At 34.2% G+C, this 22,457-nt stretch overlaps 2 protein-coding genes across 6 annotated transcripts in view; one reads left to right on the forward strand and one right to left on the reverse strand.

Annotated features, from left to right (window-relative positions):
• Positions 1–1,995, reverse strand: part of LOC108569792 (putative ammonium transporter 2) — a 7,614-nt gene extending 5,619 nt beyond the window's left edge. Inside the window, exon 1 of the mRNA XM_017931480.1 lies at positions 1,578–1,995. The gene's annotated coding sequence lies outside the window, so the exon portion shown is untranslated. The remainder of the gene's footprint in view (positions 1–1,577) is intronic.
• Positions 771–22,457, forward strand: part of LOC108569791 (protein daughterless-like) — a 36,828-nt gene continuing 15,141 nt past the window's right edge. For 2 of the 5 annotated variants that reach the window (XM_017931478.1, XM_017931474.1), the window contains exons 1-3: positions 773–1,303; positions 15,005–15,051; positions 17,019–17,228. In XM_017931478.1, the coding sequence (XP_017786967.1) occupies positions 1,219–1,303; positions 15,005–15,051; positions 17,019–17,228 (342 nt within the window). In that variant the 5' untranslated portion in view covers positions 773–1,218. Of the gene's footprint in view, positions 1,304–15,004; positions 15,052–17,018; positions 17,229–22,457 lie in introns of all 5 variants that reach the window. The other 3 variants (XM_017931473.1, XM_017931475.1, XM_017931477.1) reach the window with 3 other exon arrangements.

The raw sequence follows: 22,457 nt of genomic DNA on the forward strand, positions 1-22,457 counted from the left end.
TTTGAATACAGTCTTCGGCATTTAATCAATTTCTGTTTTTCGTTTTTATGTTCATTAAAGTGGAAAAGCCTTGTTGCAAATTTTTTTTACCGCCTCCTCATGTGCAATTTTGAAAGCTTTTGCAGCCTTTGACAACCAAAAAGACGACAAGATTTGCTTTGGTCACAAATTGAATACAGTATTGGATGGAAGTTCAAGAATTGCCTCTGCCAAACCTGGAGGTTCTTCTGGTATGTTAGTAATTTCACATTTAAAAAGATCTACAACCCAATTCACAGTTTGTACATCAAGATCTGAAAAGTAGTTAGAGAACCGCTCTCTGAGTTTGGTAAGATGAAATTAGAAAAAAAATCATTTTTACCCCATTTTGGGTAATTTACCCCGCTGCTCTAGTACATAAACCTTCTGCTTATATTTTTTTATAATTGTTTTTATGGGTGTTCCTAAATGCATGTTATTAATATATTTACTATTTAGGATTTTATTTCTTGTACAAAAAATCTTTATAATAGAATTATTTATTTCATTTTGGACAATGTACATGCAAAATATTGTTATAATTATTATAAGATTTTGATAAAAAAAAAATGAAGAGTTGAAGAAAATCTAAATTGGCTTTATGTTGTTATTAAATTTTTATAATTGTTATTTTAAGGGTGAAATTTCTATTAATTGCAAGTTCGTGTGAAGACCTGTAAGGGGCGCCACCAACGGTAAAACCGTTTGGATCCGTTGCACTTCTATATATAGTTTTTTGGTGGATAGTTGGAGGGTGCGAAGAAGAGAGGTGGTAGAAAATATTTTCGTTCTTTTATTTTCCTATTATTTTGCGAGCAAGATACTGAGGAAGGTGTGTTGTGATTTCGGTATTTGTGTAATTCTTTTGATTTTGAGATTGAATTGATGGTAAAATTGTAAATATAATAATGTGGAGCTGAGCGCGCCGACCGTTGGCGAGTGAAGTGAGGTATAGAGACACGATCGCTGTAGGCAGAAACAAGGTATATAGGTACAGGGTTATAGGTATATAGTGGCGGAGTGGAGACGGACCTGAGCAGTGCGCGTAGATCAGTGGTTTGCAGTGGACGACGACGGATCGGATGGTGGTGCGCTTGTGGTTGCGTTGCGAGCCCCTACGAAATTCGAATTTCCCGCCGCCGAGCGTTTGGCAAGTGACTGTCGGCCGGGTCGTGTCGTTGATGTCAGTAGTGAAGGAAAATGGCCGCCAGCGACGATGAACCTATGCATCATTTATACGAAGTTTTCACCACTTGTTTTAACAAAATAGCAAACAAAGCGCCAGGTGAGTTCATTTTTCTTGTGTTTTCCGCGATCCGCGCCGCCCCCGATCCCCATCTTATACAATTTTCAAGCATTTTTCGGTGCGCGTGTAAGCCAAAACATTCACAACAGCTTGCCCCGAAAACACCGAATCCAGGTTGAACGCTCCCTCAGAACGTAAACACAACATCACGAACAGATTCATCTCGAATCCCTGCATCCCTCCACAGCATCCCCAACACCTGGACCGTTCCAGGCACCGACTCCTGGACACCCCCCATTCATAACATACGAACCTATCTTGTGTTTCCATTGTCTACTCGGTGCTCCAAGATCCTCCGAGTCATGAAAGACATCATCCTCCATCCACTAACTTCTCCCAAAACAACCCTCCAAAAAAAAAACCACACGAACCAGAAAAAAACAACAAAAACACAGTTTATTTATAACATTCACACTATATGATTTGTTTACAAACGTTCGTTTACCCCGATCAACAAAAACAATCGCGATTTAGGTTATTTTAACACACATCCAATCCAACAATTCACCCAACTCTGTTTAGGTTAACTTAACGCCAAACGATTTTCCTTCCAATAACCACATTTTCCTTCTAACGCTTACATTTTAAAAAACAATAAAAACACAACAAACTTTAACAATTCACTATCATTGTTGTTGTTTTTTTTTTCAATACACAGTAGTTCTAATAAATACTTATCACATTTCACGACATCGTAGTTCAAATAACATATAAATTTTATACATACACAACAATGATTGAAAGTAATTCAATTTACCTTAAACACATGTTTAATAGTCTTCGAAATATAATAAATTTAACTTTTACAAAGTAAAATGATTTTTATGATCATTATTATACAAAAATATTTATTTATATGATATTTTAAAACATTTGATTTACATATGATAAATAATACAACTTCAGTTTACTTTTAATATTATATCATTTTTTAATAATTAAAAAACACGAATTTATTTTATAATTATATCAAAATATTTGTTTATATAATAAATTAGAAGTTTGATAAACAAATAACAAAATTATTTTATCTATAAAAAATGTATACATTTCATTAACACACATAATCAAAACATTGATTGTAATTTAATTTATTACATTTGTTTTTCATTTTTAAGTTTATACAATAAATGACAATTATTATTATGAAATAATCAAATAAAAAAATGTAATTTATTTATCTGTTAATTATATGTGTTTCATATAAACAATGTTGATTTTTTTTTTTAAATAATTGTCTTTAAAAACAACTTCAATTTATATATTTTGACTTATCATAATTATAACATAAATTTTAATTCAAACTAAAGTTTTTTATACTTAAATTTATTAAACTTTAATATTAGATTGATTGATGGAAATAATCGAATGGTTGTTAATACTTGGATTTGTCTATATGTATTTATTTGTTTACGTGTAATAAAGGTTATAATAAACTATATAAATCAAATAAGATATAATTAAACATGTTAGCATACATAATCCTTGCAATTTTGCACTTTTTGCGAATGAAATTCAAACGGTTTTCAGTCAATTCGTTTCTAATTATGATGCATTACACAATTTCCAGCCTCGATAATTCATAATGATTATGGCATGAAATGCGCTTAGCAGCGGTTCATAAGCATTTATTTATTTATTTTTTTAATTATTTAAATCATCATGTTTTACTTTTGTTCCTCTCAATCTCGCATCGAGAACTAGTTTCAAATGATTTCCATTTAGTTCAAACGCAACAGTTGAGATATCTATTATTGTATGTGGTTCATATAAATAGCTGTAAACGGTTTTCATTAGTGTAATATGCAACTGTTAATATTCATTATTTATTAAATTTTAACGATTCGAAAATCTTAATTATTCTTCTCTGTTTTCAATATAATTAAATTGTCTTTTTATTAAAACAAATTTTTTCATATTTATTCATACTATATTTTTCAATATCGATAAATCTAATTTTTCTATTATAATTTGCTTTATTTCATTCTAATTTTAAAACTGTATTTCTTCGCATAAAAGAATGTCGGTTACATTTTTTTTTGGATTGTCCTGCAGTAAAATGCGTTTCTATTATTTTGTCCTCTCTGGTAACTTATAATTTACAGCCCAAGGGTTCTTTTTAATCCGGCAAATTGATCTACATGACAATAGAATGCATAGTTGCATCACAAAATTAAAAAAAAAAACCTACGCAAGAAAACTCCCCTATTATGTAGGAAGTTTCGGATTCAGATCGGGTATATTATATCTATTTAGTGCTAGAGAATTGTTAAGAAACAGCTATATTTCTGTTGATGTTGTAATAATATTTAAGAAACTAAATTAGAGCATCATTGAATATGGGTCAATGGGTTTTCTTTATACAGCCGGGCCTTAACTGCTGGAAGATCTTCTCATATGTGTTCATATGCAAGGAACACCGTTTTGATAAACTAATTACGCGCAGCCATATCTGAATTGGATGTGAACCACCAATAATGATTATTTGTCTTTGCTGTATTATGCATGTGCATAAAGTCAATTAGATAGTGTCGAGCGTTTGAACCACCTTAAACAATATCGCATAAATGTTTCCATTTGATTATGGATGCAATGACAATTACGCTAATAAATTACCTTCAAAGTACGCATACCGCCGCAGAGATAGATGGAGAGATCGGGAGCAGCTAGAGACGGAGAGAGCTCGACTGTAGATCGCAATTAAAAGTTACCATTAAATTTATATCCGTGGAAAGTTTTTGATCTATGCTTGGTGGCTGTACTGCATTTATCTTCGGCCATCTGCATAACAATAATTGTTGCATAATGTGCTCATTGTATGCGTGTCTATCATTCTATTTTTTTTTACATTTCGATGTCTTTTAATTAGTACTCGTTAATATGCCTACAGGAGGAATTCAAAAAATTCTTAGCTAATAAACACATGTTTGGCCGCAGGCTGTTTGCTACTGTGATTGATAGAAAAGTGCTAGAAAAAAATGCAAATATCGTTCACTTTAATTATAATTTCAATTACAATTTATAACATTATTGTTTTCATATTTATGTTCAAACTATGAAATTATATTATTCGAATACTTAGCAAGAACTGTTTTCGATGAAACAACTAAGAACTGCTAAGATTGTGAGTTTTTCGAAGCCCTATTTACTAGTCGAACATCTCGAGATTTCCAATTTTATAATTTGTACGTGCTAAAACGAGAGTTGCGGCCTATCATAAATAAGTTTATGGCCTTTATGCTAATTGCATCTGGTGAACCGTACACCGGCTCGAAGGTGTACCTGAAACTTCCATAGAAAAAAATAATAATAACTGAAAATACATTTCAAAAGGAAGTAACACCTTTTATTATCAAACTGAAGAATATCTAAAAAGCTTTCGGTTGGTTAAACGTTTACAGTTGTGATTAATGAAATGACGAAATAAGAAGTACTGTAAATGGGTGTCTTTGTGCTCTGGATGTATTTATTTTGGCCGTTCAAATGCGCAAGTGGCGGTGGGTGTTAAATCGACTTTAGATTAGTCGCACATAACGTTCTATCTGTGCTTTGGTTATCATCGCCCGATTGGTCCCATCACGTGCAGGTGTATCATTTTCCATTATCAGTGTCTGTATAGGATCGGGACGAGGAGGACTCGATGATCGACGATCCTCAAGACTATTTACAGTTCGTTTACGACATATGCATAATGCACCATTTGCATTAATTGTATTTCGAAAATGCACTTTACCAATTACCCACCATCTCTATGCAGGACTCGTTTTATGCGAATTCAACAAATACCGTCGATTATCTATGCTTAAATACTTCAAGGTGTGGAGACTCGGAGATCTGCCAGGTGTTCGGATAAAAAAAAATATATCATATGCATGAAAACAACTTCATTTATTAATCTCAAGTATTTGTTTCTTGTTTTTAATCTATCATGTATATTTTCCTTACATATCAAAATATCAACACCTGTAACTAAGTTTCAAAATATTTTCAAATAAGTATTACATCCATAATTCTCCCATAATTTTCGATTTAAACCAAATTGCATTTCCTAAATTCTTTGTAAATTCATTTACCCCAATAAATTAATTTCATTATACTTTACTAATTAATGAATGCCTATAGGTTTTAGAAATATCCAATTCATTTATTTCCTAATAATATGTTTTTAATCTATAACTTTTTTCTTACGTTAATTACGTTACGTTACAAACAATTTAGCTTAGAATTAATTTTATTAATAATAATATTTATTGCAAGAATAAATTACAAAATATAGAAAAATCAATACAATAATAAAAGTCCATAAGTTTTTCTGCCATGATTTTGTAAAGTATATGTAGCACAATTTTTATTTAAATAATTAATAGTTTATTCATATATTTCCTTATGTAAATTTATGTAGACGTTGTAATTAATGGACATGTTTTAATACCGTTTTTATAGGCTACAGTTTTGATTCTACCATTAATTGACTTAGCAGACACTTATAAAATCGTTTAAACTATGCATACATTTTGTGAACGCTTATGAAATCTTTAGCAGCGATTCATTTGAAAAAAGAAGAACCATTATTTCAAATTTCAATAATCTGGTCAAAGTTTTTTCTTTATAATTGAAACGTTTTTTTCCCCCTATAATTTTATGAATGATAAGGAAATAGGAATAACTGTTTTGATCTAATATTAATATGTATAATAAAACAAATTCTATTTACATAAGGATGAAGGATGTTTTATATCACTTCGTTTCTTTTTATTAGAATGTATGATGTAATCTTGTGTTTCTGAGAAAGCTGTCTACGGGAGAATAAAAGAAGCAGAGAAGAGTGGTGGTTTGTCAGTATCAAGTTTCAACTGTTCTGGTGAAAAAATGATAAACAAATTTTTAATTCACAATTTCCGATTATAATCCGTGCATTCTGTTAACGTTTTGCTGTAATTAAGACTATAAACTTATTCTTCCGAATTCACAAAGATTAAAAACTTTATGATCGAAACTAGTCAAATGTAAAACAGTTTTTTTTTAAGTTAAAATTATTTGCAAAATATTTTATTTTATTCGTAATATTTATTACATGAAACGATTATTTTCATATATTCGTTAATGGAGGATTAATTTCCGCGTTTATCAGCGACGCGAAATTACGCCGTGAGTCACGAGATTGGGTGACCTTCGATCATAGAAGAAGCGAGATGTAAACAGAGAAAGAGAGCATAGGATTTGGATTAATTTATTCCGTCGTAGTTGTCCACTTTTTAATCAAAAGATTGAACCATCATCTACGTATGCTTATAAACTTATTGGTTATCATTAAATAAAGTGTGGGAAAAGCCTTTGAAGGATGTGGATTCACCTTCTCATCGACTCCATTCAGATGCAAATTTTAGATCTAAATCAGAGTGATTCAGAAAATTGGAAAATTTGCCACCCTTTGTGACGCATTTAAACGAAAATAAATCTAGTTTAAATGAAGCTTAATTAGATGTAGATTCGCATTTGCACAGATAAATGCGGATTTTTATTCACAGGAGAGAAGCTTACGTGGAAATTGAATTATTGATGCGGCTTGAGCCGTGCATCGGCGATGAGTTAATAACTAATATTACAATAAATTTCCCTTTGGTCAATACAAATTGTCCGTGCTTCGTTATTTTTCACATGAAAAACGTCGGGGTTGTAATTTCGTGTCGACTAAACTCTCTTCCTTCTAATCTACTTCGATTTGCTTCCTCAATGCTGACTTTATTATAGGTGTACCCAAGTTATATTTACATGAAGCGATTTCGAAATTGTAGGTCATTTCCAGCAGTTTTGTCGATGCTCCTCAATATAGATATAAATTAATCTGAAATCTTATTATTTTTTTTAACTAAATGGTATTAACTTACTGCTAATGAAATTGTTTAAGATAACTTCACAATCGTTTAAAGGTTTCATTTTGCGTTTAACTTTATTGTATTGTTGATCGAATTTCGTATTTCAATTTGATGTTTGATTCAAAGACTTAAAGATATTTTTGAGCTGTATCATTCTTTCGGATACTTCAAAAGTAGGATTCATTATAAAATGCTTCTATCTTACATTAGGTTTAAGTAAAATATTTTCTGATGTTTAGGTATTAAATAATTGATTATTCGCCAAATTAAATTGACGTCCCACATACAATTGTGAAAAGATAAACCTCGTGTAATCTACGGTTTACATATCAAAAAGAAATCTGTGATTCCATGAACTCGTATTTGCCTTCTTTGTACATAAGTAAAATTAGATTGGTGCAACAAAGGATTTACTGTTTGGTCTTATCTGGTTAAGTAACGGCAAGTCGCTCACCTCATCTCGCATGCTTCTACATTTTTTTTTGCGCTTAATCGATCGTTTTAAACACTAAAATTAGAAGTCCAAGCTATTATTATGCGTGGCGATTTGTATAATTGGGTTAGTTCTTGTAAAAGAGTATCTCCCCTCTGTAATTACTCCAAATGTAATCGATACAGTAATACCACACAATTACAGACATGTACTTTTTTCTTAATTCTTCAAAGTTTTCGATTCAACAACAACAAAAAAAAAACTAATTCGATGATTCTATAATACTCAGCAGTTTTCTGGTCCAAGTTTATTATTGCAGAAGTCGGTCACAGGTCCTTTAACACGCATCGCAGTCTTCTTGTCTTTTTTTTTCGAATGACTTTTAAACGTGCAGTTTTGTCCGTTTTGTACTCTTATTCTCTCTTGAAATTTTTTAATTATTATACCCGTTTATATTTAATTTTTTAGTATATTCCGTGTAATTTACGGTCCCAGTTTATTATACCTACGTTTTATTTCCTTCTTTTTTTTTTTAAAAAAGGATCGTTTCGGTTTCGTCCTTTCTCGTGATTACCCGTCCGCTTGCTTTCACATTTCACTCGCTCCCAAAAAAAAATACGAAATATTTTTTTTTATAATTTGCAATGTGTGTACGTATTTCTCATCTTTTCCTTTTAGTCGAAATCTTTCGTTCAATTAAGGTCCCATTGTTCGGCTTTCGGAATTAATTAATGGCTTTCCGCAAAACCCGACGGATAATGATTAACAAGAATCGAATCAACAACAACAACAAAAACAAAAAAACGAATCGGTTCGTATTGAATTGTGTCATTCCAGTTATGGGAAGTTATTAATTAATCTATTCTGATTGTCCATTGATTTGCATAGAATTATGGAAGTGTCTGCCTGCTTATGCCTAATTTAGGGTACAGTTTTCGTGTATCGCTCCGTTTTGATTGAAACGTATTTCTCGATGAATTAAGTACTAATTAGTTTTAATCCGTTATATCTAACATTTTCTTCGTTTTTTTTTGTTATTGTTGTTAAAAAAGTATGGATTATTTAAATACGAATGTTTATTGAAAATTAATATCTGTTATGGTCAATAGCTCTTAATTGTATCACTACAAATATATATGTTGTGCATTTCTTATGACTAGATTATACTAATAAATAAGTATAATGCAATTGGTTTATAAACATAATCTATATTTGTAGGCAAATTAATCATGTTATGAAAGTTTCAAATTCAAGCAATATGTAAAGTTTTACAAAAAAAAAAACAGAGAGTACAGTGGAACCTCGCATTTCGCTTAACGAACAAAATGAATTGTAAGAAACGAGCGACGTTGAGAAGAGAAGTCCCGGATTGCGCGCCTGCTACATCATTTTTAAAACTTGTGTACACATATTATGTATATAACTTATTAAGTTAAGATCTATTATAAGATTCTAGATATCCACAATATGCGATTGTTTAATGAACATTAAGAAAGTTATATTAATGAAATTGTAACTAAAGTGTTACTGTAATAAGACTAAATTTACTTATATCTTATCAGATTATCCTAACTTTCCATTTAATAAATTAATAACGAAAGTAGTTTTTGCGGCGTTTTGACACGAAATTCTATTCTATTATCATCACCTGTTTTTTTTTTGTTGTTATTGCCATAATCAAAGTTATTCAATGAACGGTTATCGCGACTTTTGAGAACGTTTTTGTTTTTTTTTTATCGATGAACCATCATTGATAAGTCGATTAAAACATGTTAATATTTCATATTTGTCGTCGCCTTTTAACAATTTAAATGAGTATTACAGAAACGATTCGGTCGTGCTTGGGGTGACGTATTTCCCGTCCTTTCCCCTTCGCTCTCTCTTTTTGTTCGTTTTGCCGGTTGTTATTTATTTCTGTAAAGTGTCGGGATTAACCCTGAAGCATCGGAAAGCCAGGGGTCCGATTTTTCAGGGCATTGTACGAACGTTTCCATCCACCCTCGCCGCATCTATTTTTAAAATTTCACGCACTTCTGTTGCACACAGTATCGTAGGGTGTAGAAGCATTGAGGGCGAGGGAGGGGAGAAACGTTGAAATCTTGGAAATATTTTACGTTTGTGGGAATCACGCGTGCTCCACCTGCCTTATATAACCGCGCCATTAGCCCGTAATAATACGCTCATTTAAGTGTTATGCTGCGCGTTTCTTGCCTTGTTTCGTTCGTCGTTCAATTAAAAATTAGATTCATTTTATATTTTTTTTGTTTTTGAAATAACGGAAATCATACTGCTTCGCTAAACCTGTCGAAAAAAAAACAAACTTTGTTTGAGAGAGTGAGAATATGCACCTAACGGCTCAATTTCTTGTATCCACCAGCAGCAACAGCGAAAAAATAATTGGAACCATATGCTATCTGATCCATCTTCGACAATTTTCCACGAAAATACCGGTTACAGTTAAATCCTGTATTGTTATTATTTTAAAATTTTCTGTACGTTTCATACAAGTCGAAGTGTCAACCAAAGTGTCGCTCTTATGACCACGTGTTTTCTCTTCCTTTCCACCGCCATCGTTTCCCGTTCATGCTATTTTCTTCATCTCTCATTTTCGTGCACTAAATCTTCGGACCGCATGCTCGGCTCAAGCCAAAAACATTAAAAATATCCGTGCGTTGGCAACTACCTGTGGATAAAACGAGTTTCGTGCGTGTGTGCACGAGAGAGCTTACCTTTCCAAAAGGAAAAAAGAAAGACGGAGATACCTCTAAAACAGCTGTTTGCCACTAGAGACATACAAATAAATTAAATATCATCAGCCTCTTTTTCTCTCTCTCTCTCTCTCTTCTTCCTCCTTTCCTTCCTTGAATGCATCTTCAACTTCTTCTCCGTTTGTTCCGATCAATTCGCTGACCCATTTTCCTTACATTTCAGTTACAAATTGGGTGAAACGCATTTCACGACTCGCCGATAATTAATTACGCAAGTGCCTTGTAATTACATTGTGTATTGATAAATATCTTCTGGTGATTTGCATACGGCTAGAAGCGCTAGATTTCGCTCTGCCTTCGTCTCCTTGTTTTTTTTTTGTTCGCTTGTTTCAACGCGAGCTTAGCTCCATTGGTTAATCCATTAAACAATGCGTGTTTGTTCGCTTTTGTTAACCAATCATTTACCCATCGATAAAATCAATTGTTTCGCGCCGCTCCCATGATCAGTGTCAATCCGAAAAGTTTAAAATTTCTATCTCGCAGAACTCGTCTATGTCATGTTGAATAAAGCAGTTTTTCCACGCAATGACAACTATTGATTAATTTTTTTTTTACAAATTACACATTTATTTACTACAATACTAATGCTAATTAACATGAGCTTCAAGATTAACACGAAATCTTGAATTTAATGAATGAAATAATAGTTAATATAAATGACTAATTATAAAAATTTTATTAACAATTTGTTTTAAGTTGAAACTTAACTATTATTATTAAAATCTATTGCAAACCTTTTAAATATAATCTTTATTTATATTCTTTATTTCTAATTTAGTGATCTTGAGCCTTTGTGACTAATATGCTTCATATTATGTAATTGACAATACATTCAATTTACACTAATGTTTAAAACGACGATAACGAATAAGTAAATTTTTATTTATTTCGTTCGGATTGTTTTAAGATCTTTTTAAAAAAAAAAAGCAGTCTTTAATTATCTTCTGTATGTTTAATACCTTTTTTTTCTCTCCTCATCTAAATCCGGTTTATTTACGTTAGTCGAACACTAAAAGGGGTCGTTAAAGTTTTTTTTATTTCTAAGATTCAATCATCTACGTCTGCTTCTTCTTTGCTTTAATATTCATTTACAAAATAATTGTGAGAAAAAAATGTCAATTAATAATACTTAATAGTATATATATAATTATACATAAGACAAATATGAAAGGAATTTGGTGATCATTGATCAATTGCGAGGGAAAGCTCACAACGAAAACGAATTCTACAACCGTAATAATTAAAAGATCTTTCGATTAAACATGATATTTAAATGGAAATCAATCAAAGACCCGCAGGTGCAATATGCAGCTTGCATCAAGGTATTTCAAATCTTTATTGATTCATTTTTATAAATGTAAATTGAGTTATCAACTCGTATTTATTCATGAAATAGTTTCGTGATAAAGATATTTCTTGACACTACAAGAAAAAATAAACAATTTCAAAGGTGTTAGTTAATTATTTTTCAAACAAGGAATAGTCCATGTTTCGAATCAGATAAATATTGATTGGAATAAATCTCTTTCATGGATGCGTAATGTTGTGGATGTATCTTTCAGCGCTACATAAAAATAGCATATTTATAAATGAACTTTTATGTAAGTCAATCATTATTAGACTTTGTATGTTTGGGCTGAAAACAAGAATAAAATTATTGAAAAAATAAGCAAAGTCTCGAGGATTAGGATTGGAACAGTGCCATTAAATTCAAATTGGAAGAAACGACGATTGTTACATTATTTTAAACGATTTCCATGTACGGTTGGATTGTCGTATGCCGCATGAATTTTTCAAACCGCCTACCATATTTGCTGCAGTTTTTACAGCCTTATTTATTTGGTTTCGTTATTATCATTGCAATATTATTATTATTGTTGTTCTTGCCTTGAGATCACGGAAAACCAGAGCCTTTTACTCACTAAATCGTATTTATATATACAGATTCCTTTTTCGCGATTTATCGTTGCGTTATATAAGGCATAATTATTAATAAACTGATCCAAAGTTGATCTTCGTCTACTTTTAATTGAAAGAGAATTGGTTATTGTTTGGAAATTTGCTGCGAGAGGAAGGAAAGCCGTTGTTTTGATGTGTTCAAATTTGGAGCTGGGAATGCAGAGAAATTAAACATAACGGAAATTAAAAAACTCCAAATGAGCAGCCGGTTTCTGGCCAAGAGATGTTGGGAGAAAGAGTGAGCGATAGAGAAGGGGGCGAGCGCTTCTTTCTCGTGTCAAAACAAAACGTGCATACACGTAATTCATTAAATTTAATATAAAAATTCTGCAAATGCCATTTGTGCCATTTTCATGCAATTAATGTAAGTACACGTTACGCAACGCGACGACGATTTATATTCATGGAGTCCCTGATTTATTTAAAGAAAACGGTGGATTATTGATGCAGTTTGAGATACTTTACATGTGTCTGCTATTTTCTTTTCAATTATTTAAGTGCAATTTGCCCGAAAGAAAGGTGGAGGGCGATGGAGGAGAGAGACGAAGATAATCCACCCTCGGGTATAGTATAATTAGTTTTGTTGTTCGCCATTAATGGGGGAGAGACGTTCTTGGAATAAATCCACCTCTGATGTAATTGTTAACCAACATATTTTCGCATCCTATCCCTCCGAAACATCTATTTATTGACTCAATATTGTTGAGTCCAAGTCCCAAATGAAGGATTCACCCATATGAATTCAGAAATTGCGAAACGGAAATAATCGAGGTTCAGAATTTTATGGTGCTATCATTTCATACAAAGTGTGGTTATACCTGCCGATGCAATGGGCTGTAGTTTTCTTTCCTCCAACCGGAATATCAGAAGCATAAGACAGGAACAAGAACGAGGTCGAATGTAATTACAAATGGCATTATGGAACCGGGAAGAAAACGTTTGTCCGCACGTAGGTGTGTGTATGTTGTGGACCACGTCCACTCGTTGTTTCGATACGAAATACATTTTAATAGCTGCAATTAATTTCGATTATCTCCGTCGGTAAATAACTAATAAGATTGGGTGGATGCAGATCTATTGTTGTGCCCCAGTTTCTGCCCCTGCCCAGACTCCCCAAAAGGAATGGTTGAAAAAGCAGGCAGCAAAAAAAAAATACGGTTGTAGCGTACATATGCAGAACACTTGGGCATTTCGAACCGGAGGAAGGCGAACAGTGGAGAAGAAAGAAGTATGTCGGGATTGAGTAATTATCATCTGTAAAAGGGATCCGTTGCTTGGGAATGGAGTGGCGAAAGATCGACGGTGTTTATGATCCGATTCCGAAATGGTAAATTTTGCCTTCTCCATCCAGATATCCTTGTTGTGGGTGATGGAGTGAGTAAATAAGAAGGAGAGGAGCTCACTTCGTTGATAGTGATGCGAGTCAACGAACTATCGGAACAAAAACAAACCTCGTGCATAGGCATATAGTTGAATCAAGAACGAAATAAATATATAAGTTTAAAAAAGAATGTAGAAAAAAAAATCTGACATATTATATATGTGTGTGTGTATATGTATGTATGTATATAAGAAAGCATATAATTGCCATAGCAAAGACTGGGTTGGTTAGAAAAGGCAGATGTTATATAGAAATCCGAGCCGTCCAAGCTGCGACGTGCTTCGTTGTACGTCGCCTCGTCTCACGTCGTATCTCCGAAAGCCTGAGACGTCCGTCGAAGAACGCACTCACGGGATCGCCGAAGAGAGGAGAATGAACTATAACTGTATTCGACGTAGGGACTATTTCATCTGAACGTTCTTATGGCGACATGACCCATACGATGGTTTCCTAAGGGCCCTACCCGACAAAAGGGGGACGCTCATCTTCCACTTCTTCATCATTGTATTCCTCCGTGTCGTTTCTCGATTTCTTGCAGCAGCCAACTCATAACACCTAACCCCAACCCTCCTAGACGTCATTACGAATTCATCCGCAATAAAAATAATTACACATTTTCTATTTTGAATGTTTTATGGAGAGAATTGCAGGCACCGTTTTCCGGCCCATGCATATTTGATGGCCCTCCTCTTTCACCGTTTTGACTCTCCGCTAGATGCCTACAATATCCTGGAGTGGAAAATATGTTTTATTTATGTGAACCTACAAGACCACTCGACGTTTCAGCGGGAGGCGATTTCTATTTTAATTGACGATATGTAAATCCAACAATAAAATAATGTACCACAGTATATTTCAATTGTTAAACAAATGTCTTTCTTCCTTCATAGATATACTAATATTTTAACTATAAATAAGTACGTTTCTGTTTGTTTGTTTGGGTGTGTAAACTTACTTACCTTAGTTAGGTATTGTGTCAATTGCATTCGACGAGGGCGAAACTATCCCCCGCTTTTCCGTGATAATTGCTGTCCGCAATGTGGGGGTGATATTAGATTAAGAGAAGCATGAACAATAAACTATGCTAATGACATTTTAAGATAATATCATCCTAGCTGGCTGCTGTGTGTGCTGTAGTTTGCACGTTGACCATTCTTGTGTTTCGGACGTGTCCGGCGGTTTTGACACCGCAATGCGGGTCGCTCCCTTTCCCCTTGGTATAATAACCATATCTAATGTGCTATTTTTTCTTCATTGTTCCAGAAAAGCCGGGATTCCAGCCTCCTTATGGGGTCATAGACAACGGCATGGTGAGTAATCTGCAAATTGAATAATACGCCGTGTGATTTAGTGTGAGGGGTGGTGGCGGCGGCGGCGGTTGAGCAAGGAAAAGGAGAGATGCGGGGCTTTTATTGGTCGTAAGGGAGAGAAAATTACTACCTCTAGGAAAGTTAACTTCTGGGAACTTTAGCGGGAATCGGGTTCGGTTGGAGTGTAAGAACTGCGCGCCTCGCAGAGGGTTTGGAGGGATGTGCAGGGCCGTCGCGCACTGAACCCGATTATAATTTCCCTGTTGCTACTTTAATGCGTGTTTTGTTGGATAACTTTGCAGCGCTCTTCCTTCTTTATAACCTCTTGCGTATATCTATATACACGTATACCTCCTCCCTTCTGCACTTCGAGTAATTTGTTCCATGTATTTTTCTATTTGAGACAAATTACTGGACGTTCTTTATTTCTTTTCCTCATTTCACGTCCCTTTTTTTTTCATCCCACCAAGATCTCCAATTAAGCTAACCACGCTGAAGTTAATACACTACATGCAATTCGCTTAGAGAAACTAACTTGGATGGACAAAGCCTTTTAAAATTATCGTTTTATACTAGCTTACGGCTAATTATTCTGTACAATGTTATTTTTTTTGAAATAAAATTATCAAATAATGCTGTAGAAAGAAGACGGCGGTGGTTCAGCATCTATGTGTATGGCTTCTAAATCAGATTCAAAATTCTTCTTCGCTTCGTAGAGAGTTTCTCAACAGGTGTTATGCGAGCTTCCCGAAGTCGCCAGGGCTTTGAAAATATTACCCACACATATACATTTTCAGACGAATCGCTCTTTCGCTCCCTCTTCTTTGACAATACATCTTTCTCTCTCTCTCTCTCTCGCATAAACACACTTCGTCTCTAAGAACTTTCAAAATCACGGTCAAGAGAGTCTAAAACAAAACGATCGTCCGTTCCTTCTGCCGCATTAAAAGCCATCGCCTCGAACGAATCTGCTATTTTAATTATAATCATAGAGGCGTTTCGATCCAGACTCCTGGGAACACAGATCCATAGATATGTGTGACCGTGAAGTTGCAGAAATTTCCACATTATGTTTGAGAGCGCGCGACTAGTCAGCAAATCCACCGACAGGGATTAAACTCGAAATTTTTCTTCCGAACGATATTAACCTTGATTTAGCGTCAAACAGCTGCTCAATTCTGGTTTTCAACTTAAATACGAATCATTCTTCTTCGTATTTCTTTTATTGTTATTATTTTATTTATTACGTTCCTAACAATTTTAACGTTATTTTATTCAAATCTAGTTGTGATCATTTACAATGCTTTCTAAATCTTTTCAATTAATTACTTAATCGCACAGAATCAACTACATTCTGATCACAGATATTGATTTTTTTAATTAATTAATTAGGTTTATATAGAAGAAAAAATGTAATATTTTGTTCTCAAAATAAAAGTATCTATTATGTATTGACAGCGATCCGAATGAGCATGTGCGTTTTTATTTATCTACTTTATAGGAGAGGCGTGTACGTCGATGTTCAGCAATTATCATTGTACTTCTGTTTAATATTTAATCTACTTGTATCTCCTTGAAAACGAATAACTTATGCATGTCTCGTTTTGTTCGTAATTCCTTTGCAGCTCTAATAAATTCTTGAAAAATGCATTATAATAAGTGTAGAATACGAATCTGAAGACAAAAATAAAACATTTTTAAAACGAAGATGATTCTGCTTATTAACAATATTATTTGTGTTCATAAACATAAACATAAACATGGATACATTTATATGATAATCTATAACTTGTATTTCCTACTTTTTTTATTAAAGACATAGTTTTATCAATAGTTGAGTAGATTTGTAGCGAATATAAAGTAAATTAACTTTTATTGTATAAAACATCAATAGTTTAATGAACAAGCAAGATTTTGTGTATTTCCTGTACATGCTTTGGTTATACATTCTTACTCTTTTATTGTAGGCATATGCTCTTAGTCCTGCTGGTCCAGGGTATTCGGGTGCGAGTCCAACACAGGCGACGGGGGAGCCATTCGCGGCGGATAGTCCTTATTTTCCCTTCAGCGCGCGACCCGTGAGCAGGCTATCTCCAGCGAAAGCCAAAGTCACACCGAGGCCTCCGAAAGAAGAACCCCAGCAACCCGCCACGGCCATCGACAACCAGCAATGGGTGGTAAGTCCATGAATCCATCGATTCCACATACAATACACGTCACATTGAAACCACGTTTCGCGTCACGTGTTCTGGAATCTTCTTCGATTAGTCTAACTGTATAAATTGAATTACTAAAAAAAAACGACAATTAAGTATTGTTTTATTATTCGCATCTCTATATTTATACATTCCGCCCAAGAACCGACGCAATCTCATCTTGGAACGCAAGACACCAACAAACGATAACATCACGCATTTCGATATTAATATCTGTTGGATTATAATGAAAACTTATTGTTAATTTAACTCTCTCATAATAATTATAGAGTATCGAAGTTTATTATCAATCAACCCCGAATTCGAACTTATACATAACTTTATTAACTTACACTAATTATATATATTTTTCTTGATGTCAATTTATTGAATATTATTTGCTTATTATACATATATGGTCAATTTGTGGAATTGATTATTTCGTGTAGTGTTTTTTTTTTGTGTTCACGTATTTCTTTGAGAGCCCTATGATCATTCCTGTCTGGCCACGGATCGTAGCTTACATTTTGTAGGAGGGTCGTCTGCTTTAATATTTATTATTCCATTGCCTTAAAACGCTCGGTTTCACACGCCATTCCTTTATAACCAAATTTCTTTCTTTCTTTGTACTCCATCCCCTTAACACATTTAAGGGATATCTCTCCACTTTTCTATCCTCCCTTCCCATCCTAACTTTCACTTCTGGTTAGAATCGCGAATAAAAGGAGCAAATGCATCAGACACATTTCGTATCATCATCATTCTCACTTTGCATCACTAATAAATCAACTCCAAATAACTCTTTCTTTAATAACTCGCTATTATTTTAGATAGTTTTTTTTTATTATTGAATATTGATGATGATGTTTAATTGTAAAGCGGCGAGTCATTTACCAAAGACATTGCTCAATGAAAAACTTAATGGATTTAATTTAATGTAAATGCTATTTCCGTGACTATTCGATCTAATTTTTGCAATTAGCTCGGTTCTCGTATCAATTGATTTCGAAATAATGAAACTTAAAAGCTATTGGTTTCACCATACGCAACTTGTAGCAGTAGCGACAACGCGTTCCGTGCAAAGAAAGCTGGCAGATAAATTCAATGGCCGATGAATCATGTGCGCTGTGGCTGTGGAAACTCTAGAATTGCAAATTATTATAAATTATATAAGCGATTTATTAAAAGCAATAAATACAATAAGTAATGAGCAATTTGCGTCCCGAAAGGCTGTCGACCTTACTGATCTCACCTTCTCCTTTTTTTGCGCTATTATTATTATATCATTGATTCTTTTCCAAGTTGTGTTGTGTCGTGTCGTGTTGTTCTTTCGGCCAGAGACTTGTTTTGTCCATCATCTCGTACGGTTTTGTACAAGCATAATAACATAAGTCTAAATTGAGACATGGTCTTGTTCGTTTTTATTGCATACGGACCGTTGTGTATAAATACGCGTGGAAATAAAATGGGAAAGAAGACATTAATCGCGCATTTATTTATTACATTTTAATTGCGCTAGTAACGCATGATTATGGGACGTGACCTCTGTGATCCTCTCTTTCTCTGGTGGTCGGATCGCCGCTATCGGCAAATTAATAAAACCGCTTTTATTATTATTTTCGAAAGTCTTGTTCAAACAAACATCGAATTTGTTTGTACAATTTGCGGAATTAATTGCGTTCTATCGAATCGCAAGGATAACGGCGCGATAAACGTACGTCTCTTTGTAGTTTCTTCGTTGCGCAATCGGCACCGATATCTACAGATGATGTTCCTCGCTCCCCTCGTCCATACCCAAAGAGGAGGCATGCATTAAATTTGAGTTAATAACATGTTACGCGAACGATATTCCATCGCCGCCCCCCATGTATATCCATAATATAATCCAAAGTATAGAATGATATATCCGGAAGGTTTAAAGTTTCGCTAGAGAAATGGGTAGGGGATCGACCCACAGAGAAGAATATTCACGTTGAACGGCTGCTACAATGTAAAATATAAGAAAGAAAAATATCATCGATACCGATCCGATTTTCGGTTGCGTTTTAATTGCAAATTTCGTAACGTTCTGATGATTATAGACGATGGCATGTTTAGATCACAATCTGCGAATGTATTGGGTTAGTGTGGTCGGGTCGTGTTAGGTTGGGGCTGGTTTCTTGCCTCGCCTGATGATAGTTGAGTTCGGCGTCCCATTTTTACACTCGATTAATGTGTGCATGCGATATTTTCACTCATGATTTTCACGGTTCCGTAACATGGGAATCGAGCATATGAGATTTTCTGATATAAACCAAAAACAACCACCACCAATTTTCATGTACGGTTTTTACATCGCTCTTTATGCGAACAACGGTTATATTTAGAAAACCATTCAATAATTTCGTACCAAAACAGGATAAAACACAATTTACATACACTAAAAATTGATGATTTGGCAATAATTAACATATTTCCAAAATAATTAAAAAAAATCAATATTGTTGTATATAATAATATAACAAAAAATATTTTAAAATGTCCAAGTAGCAAAGTGTATTCTTCAATTTAAACTAACATGATTCTATTTAGAAATCTACAATTGCGTAACCGACACACTGCTATTGAATTATGCCAACTAAGGAAGTTATTTTTATATTAAAAAGAAGATAAAAACAACAACAAAACATAATTGAACAATAAACGCGTAGGTATTTCATGACTTTACTTTCCAATAATACTACTCGTTTTGGTTTTGGTTTTATTTTCTTTTTCATTCGTTTATTATTAAATTCTTCCACATACGGCCGGTTTAATGTAATACATATTTATGGATCAACCCACTTTGTGTAAGCCATCGTCGCGTTTCTTCTCTTCCTTCGTTCTCTTTTTTTGTTCTGTCCGGTACACCGGAACTGTTAAGTAAAATTAGGGATTATGGCTTTAAATCGAATCTCGATGGTCGACTTGTTCTTTGTGAAGCGCTGAATTATGTTGCGTAATGCCCATTCCCTAATTCGATTCCAAGATAAAAAAAAATAGCTATTTCGAATGTCACCTTTATTACATCAAATCGGGTGACAGAAGATTCCGGCTCACTATTAATATAGACAAAATAACTGCATATGCTTATTATACTTGAGATCTTTCCAATGTTTTGAATATTCACTTATGAAATTTCCAAAAAAAAAATGTAACTAAAGGCAATTTCTGAAATTATAAACAGGATTTACAACTTTTCTGAAGATTCTAAGATAGAAAGAATAAATATAAAAAAATGTTATGAAATACTGCAGTATGTAGGTTTTTTTTTTTTGCAATTACGATTTGTAATTGAGCTGCGAAGAATGCAAAACACTCGATTTAATGCGGTGGAGTTTGTGAATAATTTCGAAATCTTTTGGGATTTGAATTCATGCATTCAGATTTGGTAAGTTAACTTTTCTTTTTGAATTGAAACTTCTCGCACGGTATTTGTCTCCCGAGATTTTTATACTTAGCTGGTTTTAATACATATTTATGGTACTGCCCACTTGAGCAAAGACAACGTTTTGTTTGAGCTTTCTTGGGGACAAGGTGAACACCCAGCTATTATATTCAGTTTCAAAACCTTAGATTGTGACAAATATAAGCTCAGAGATTGAACTTAATGGGAATTGCTGAGATTGTTGTTACTTGCAGTTTTTGGGTTTGGCAGTAGATACGAAAGTATTGCGTACCAGTTTCTGATCTAATTTACGTGATTTGCATTCAGAATAAAGCAAAGTGTTTTCAGCGATGTATGGAAAGTGATAAATCTTTATTATAGCTAAGTAATGAGCGTAATTTGTTTAGGAGGCAAAGCAATGCAGTAACAAGAACGTTAGAGCCGTAAAATCGGTTTCGTTATTCCTCACGTACACACAGGAGAGAGTATGCATATCCTTTCTTTCTTTCTTTTTTTCTCGATGCAGCATTCTCGACAGTATAATCTATAAATAGTAAACATTTTTATAGGGCAATTATAGTTAAAATATCTGCAATAATATAATGAAACCACCGTACAGAGATCCTGTTTCGCTATATATGTAACGAGCTCCACTTTTTTTTACATCATCGTCGTCGTTTTGCAATCGGCATTCCGGGCATCCCGCGAATGCATTTCAAACTCTAATTGATAACATATTCATTGAGACAGAGCAAAAATGAGAGAGGATGCATGCATGCATATATACATCGTCTCTCGCACATAGTAAGAGCTTCCTCTGTGAATGTTGCAGATCTCTTGGTTGGTTTCGAAGGCGAACGGATTTTCTAATGTGCTCTTTGTTCGAATTGTTCGATGCCTGAATAGGTAATGCGCATCTTAATTGCGGCCTTCCTAACTCCATAAAGACGCGAGAGGACTCTGTTTTAGGGTAGATGTGAATCAAATAAAAATATTTTTACACGCATTCCTCGCCGCTCAAAAGGAGCATCACCATCATCCATTCATCGATGATGATGTTCCAGTTCGTAGTTTATTTGCGTATGGCAATTTATGTTCGAAATTGGGAGGGGACACTAAATTTAAATGAATCAACGTTCCATTGGCAACATAACAATATAAACACACGCAGGACGGATAAATAGAAATCAAATGCACTGCTCTATCGTGTAATACACCGAGCGTAACCTTCAACCTACACGTGATTTCAAACACAAAGATCACTTGCCTAGAATAAACAACGCCTCGGGATTTATTAATTCTAATTGCCGTTTTATTTCATTTGCGTGTAAACTGCAGCTTGTCGCAGTGATCGAACTTTTTTTATTTTTTTGTTCATTGTCCTTCGCTTCTGTATCAAGGGATGAGAAGATGAAAAGAAACAGTAGGAGGAAAGAAATGAAAATGTACGGCAATATAACATTTATTTACACAGGTTGTTGTATTTGGATGGCGGAGGAGAGAGTGTGTTGGCGCGCTCCGGGAATAATAAACTGTTCAAACGATGTTAGAGCTTTCAGGCGGATTGTAAGACAGCCATTTAGCCCGAGAGCTCCGGGTGATTTGCCCTGACTGACAACCCAATTATCCTACGGGATTGCTCTATCCCGGCAATAAAAAAAATGGGATGGGTGGAGGATTGGAGGGAAACGGATAAAAGTTGTAGTCTGCGAGAGGAGCGGGCATAAAAAATTGGACACCGTCGTCCCTCTCCCGTTGACAACCAACTAATGGTATGGCAGAATTAAAATATTGGTTACTTCCTT

Source organism: Nicrophorus vespilloides, unplaced genomic scaffold (genome assembly GCF_001412225.1).
Source record: "Nicrophorus vespilloides isolate i.1.1-1 unplaced genomic scaffold, Nicve_v1.0, whole genome shotgun sequence".
NCBI classification, from domain to species: domain Eukaryota; kingdom Metazoa; phylum Arthropoda; class Insecta; order Coleoptera; family Silphidae; genus Nicrophorus; species Nicrophorus vespilloides.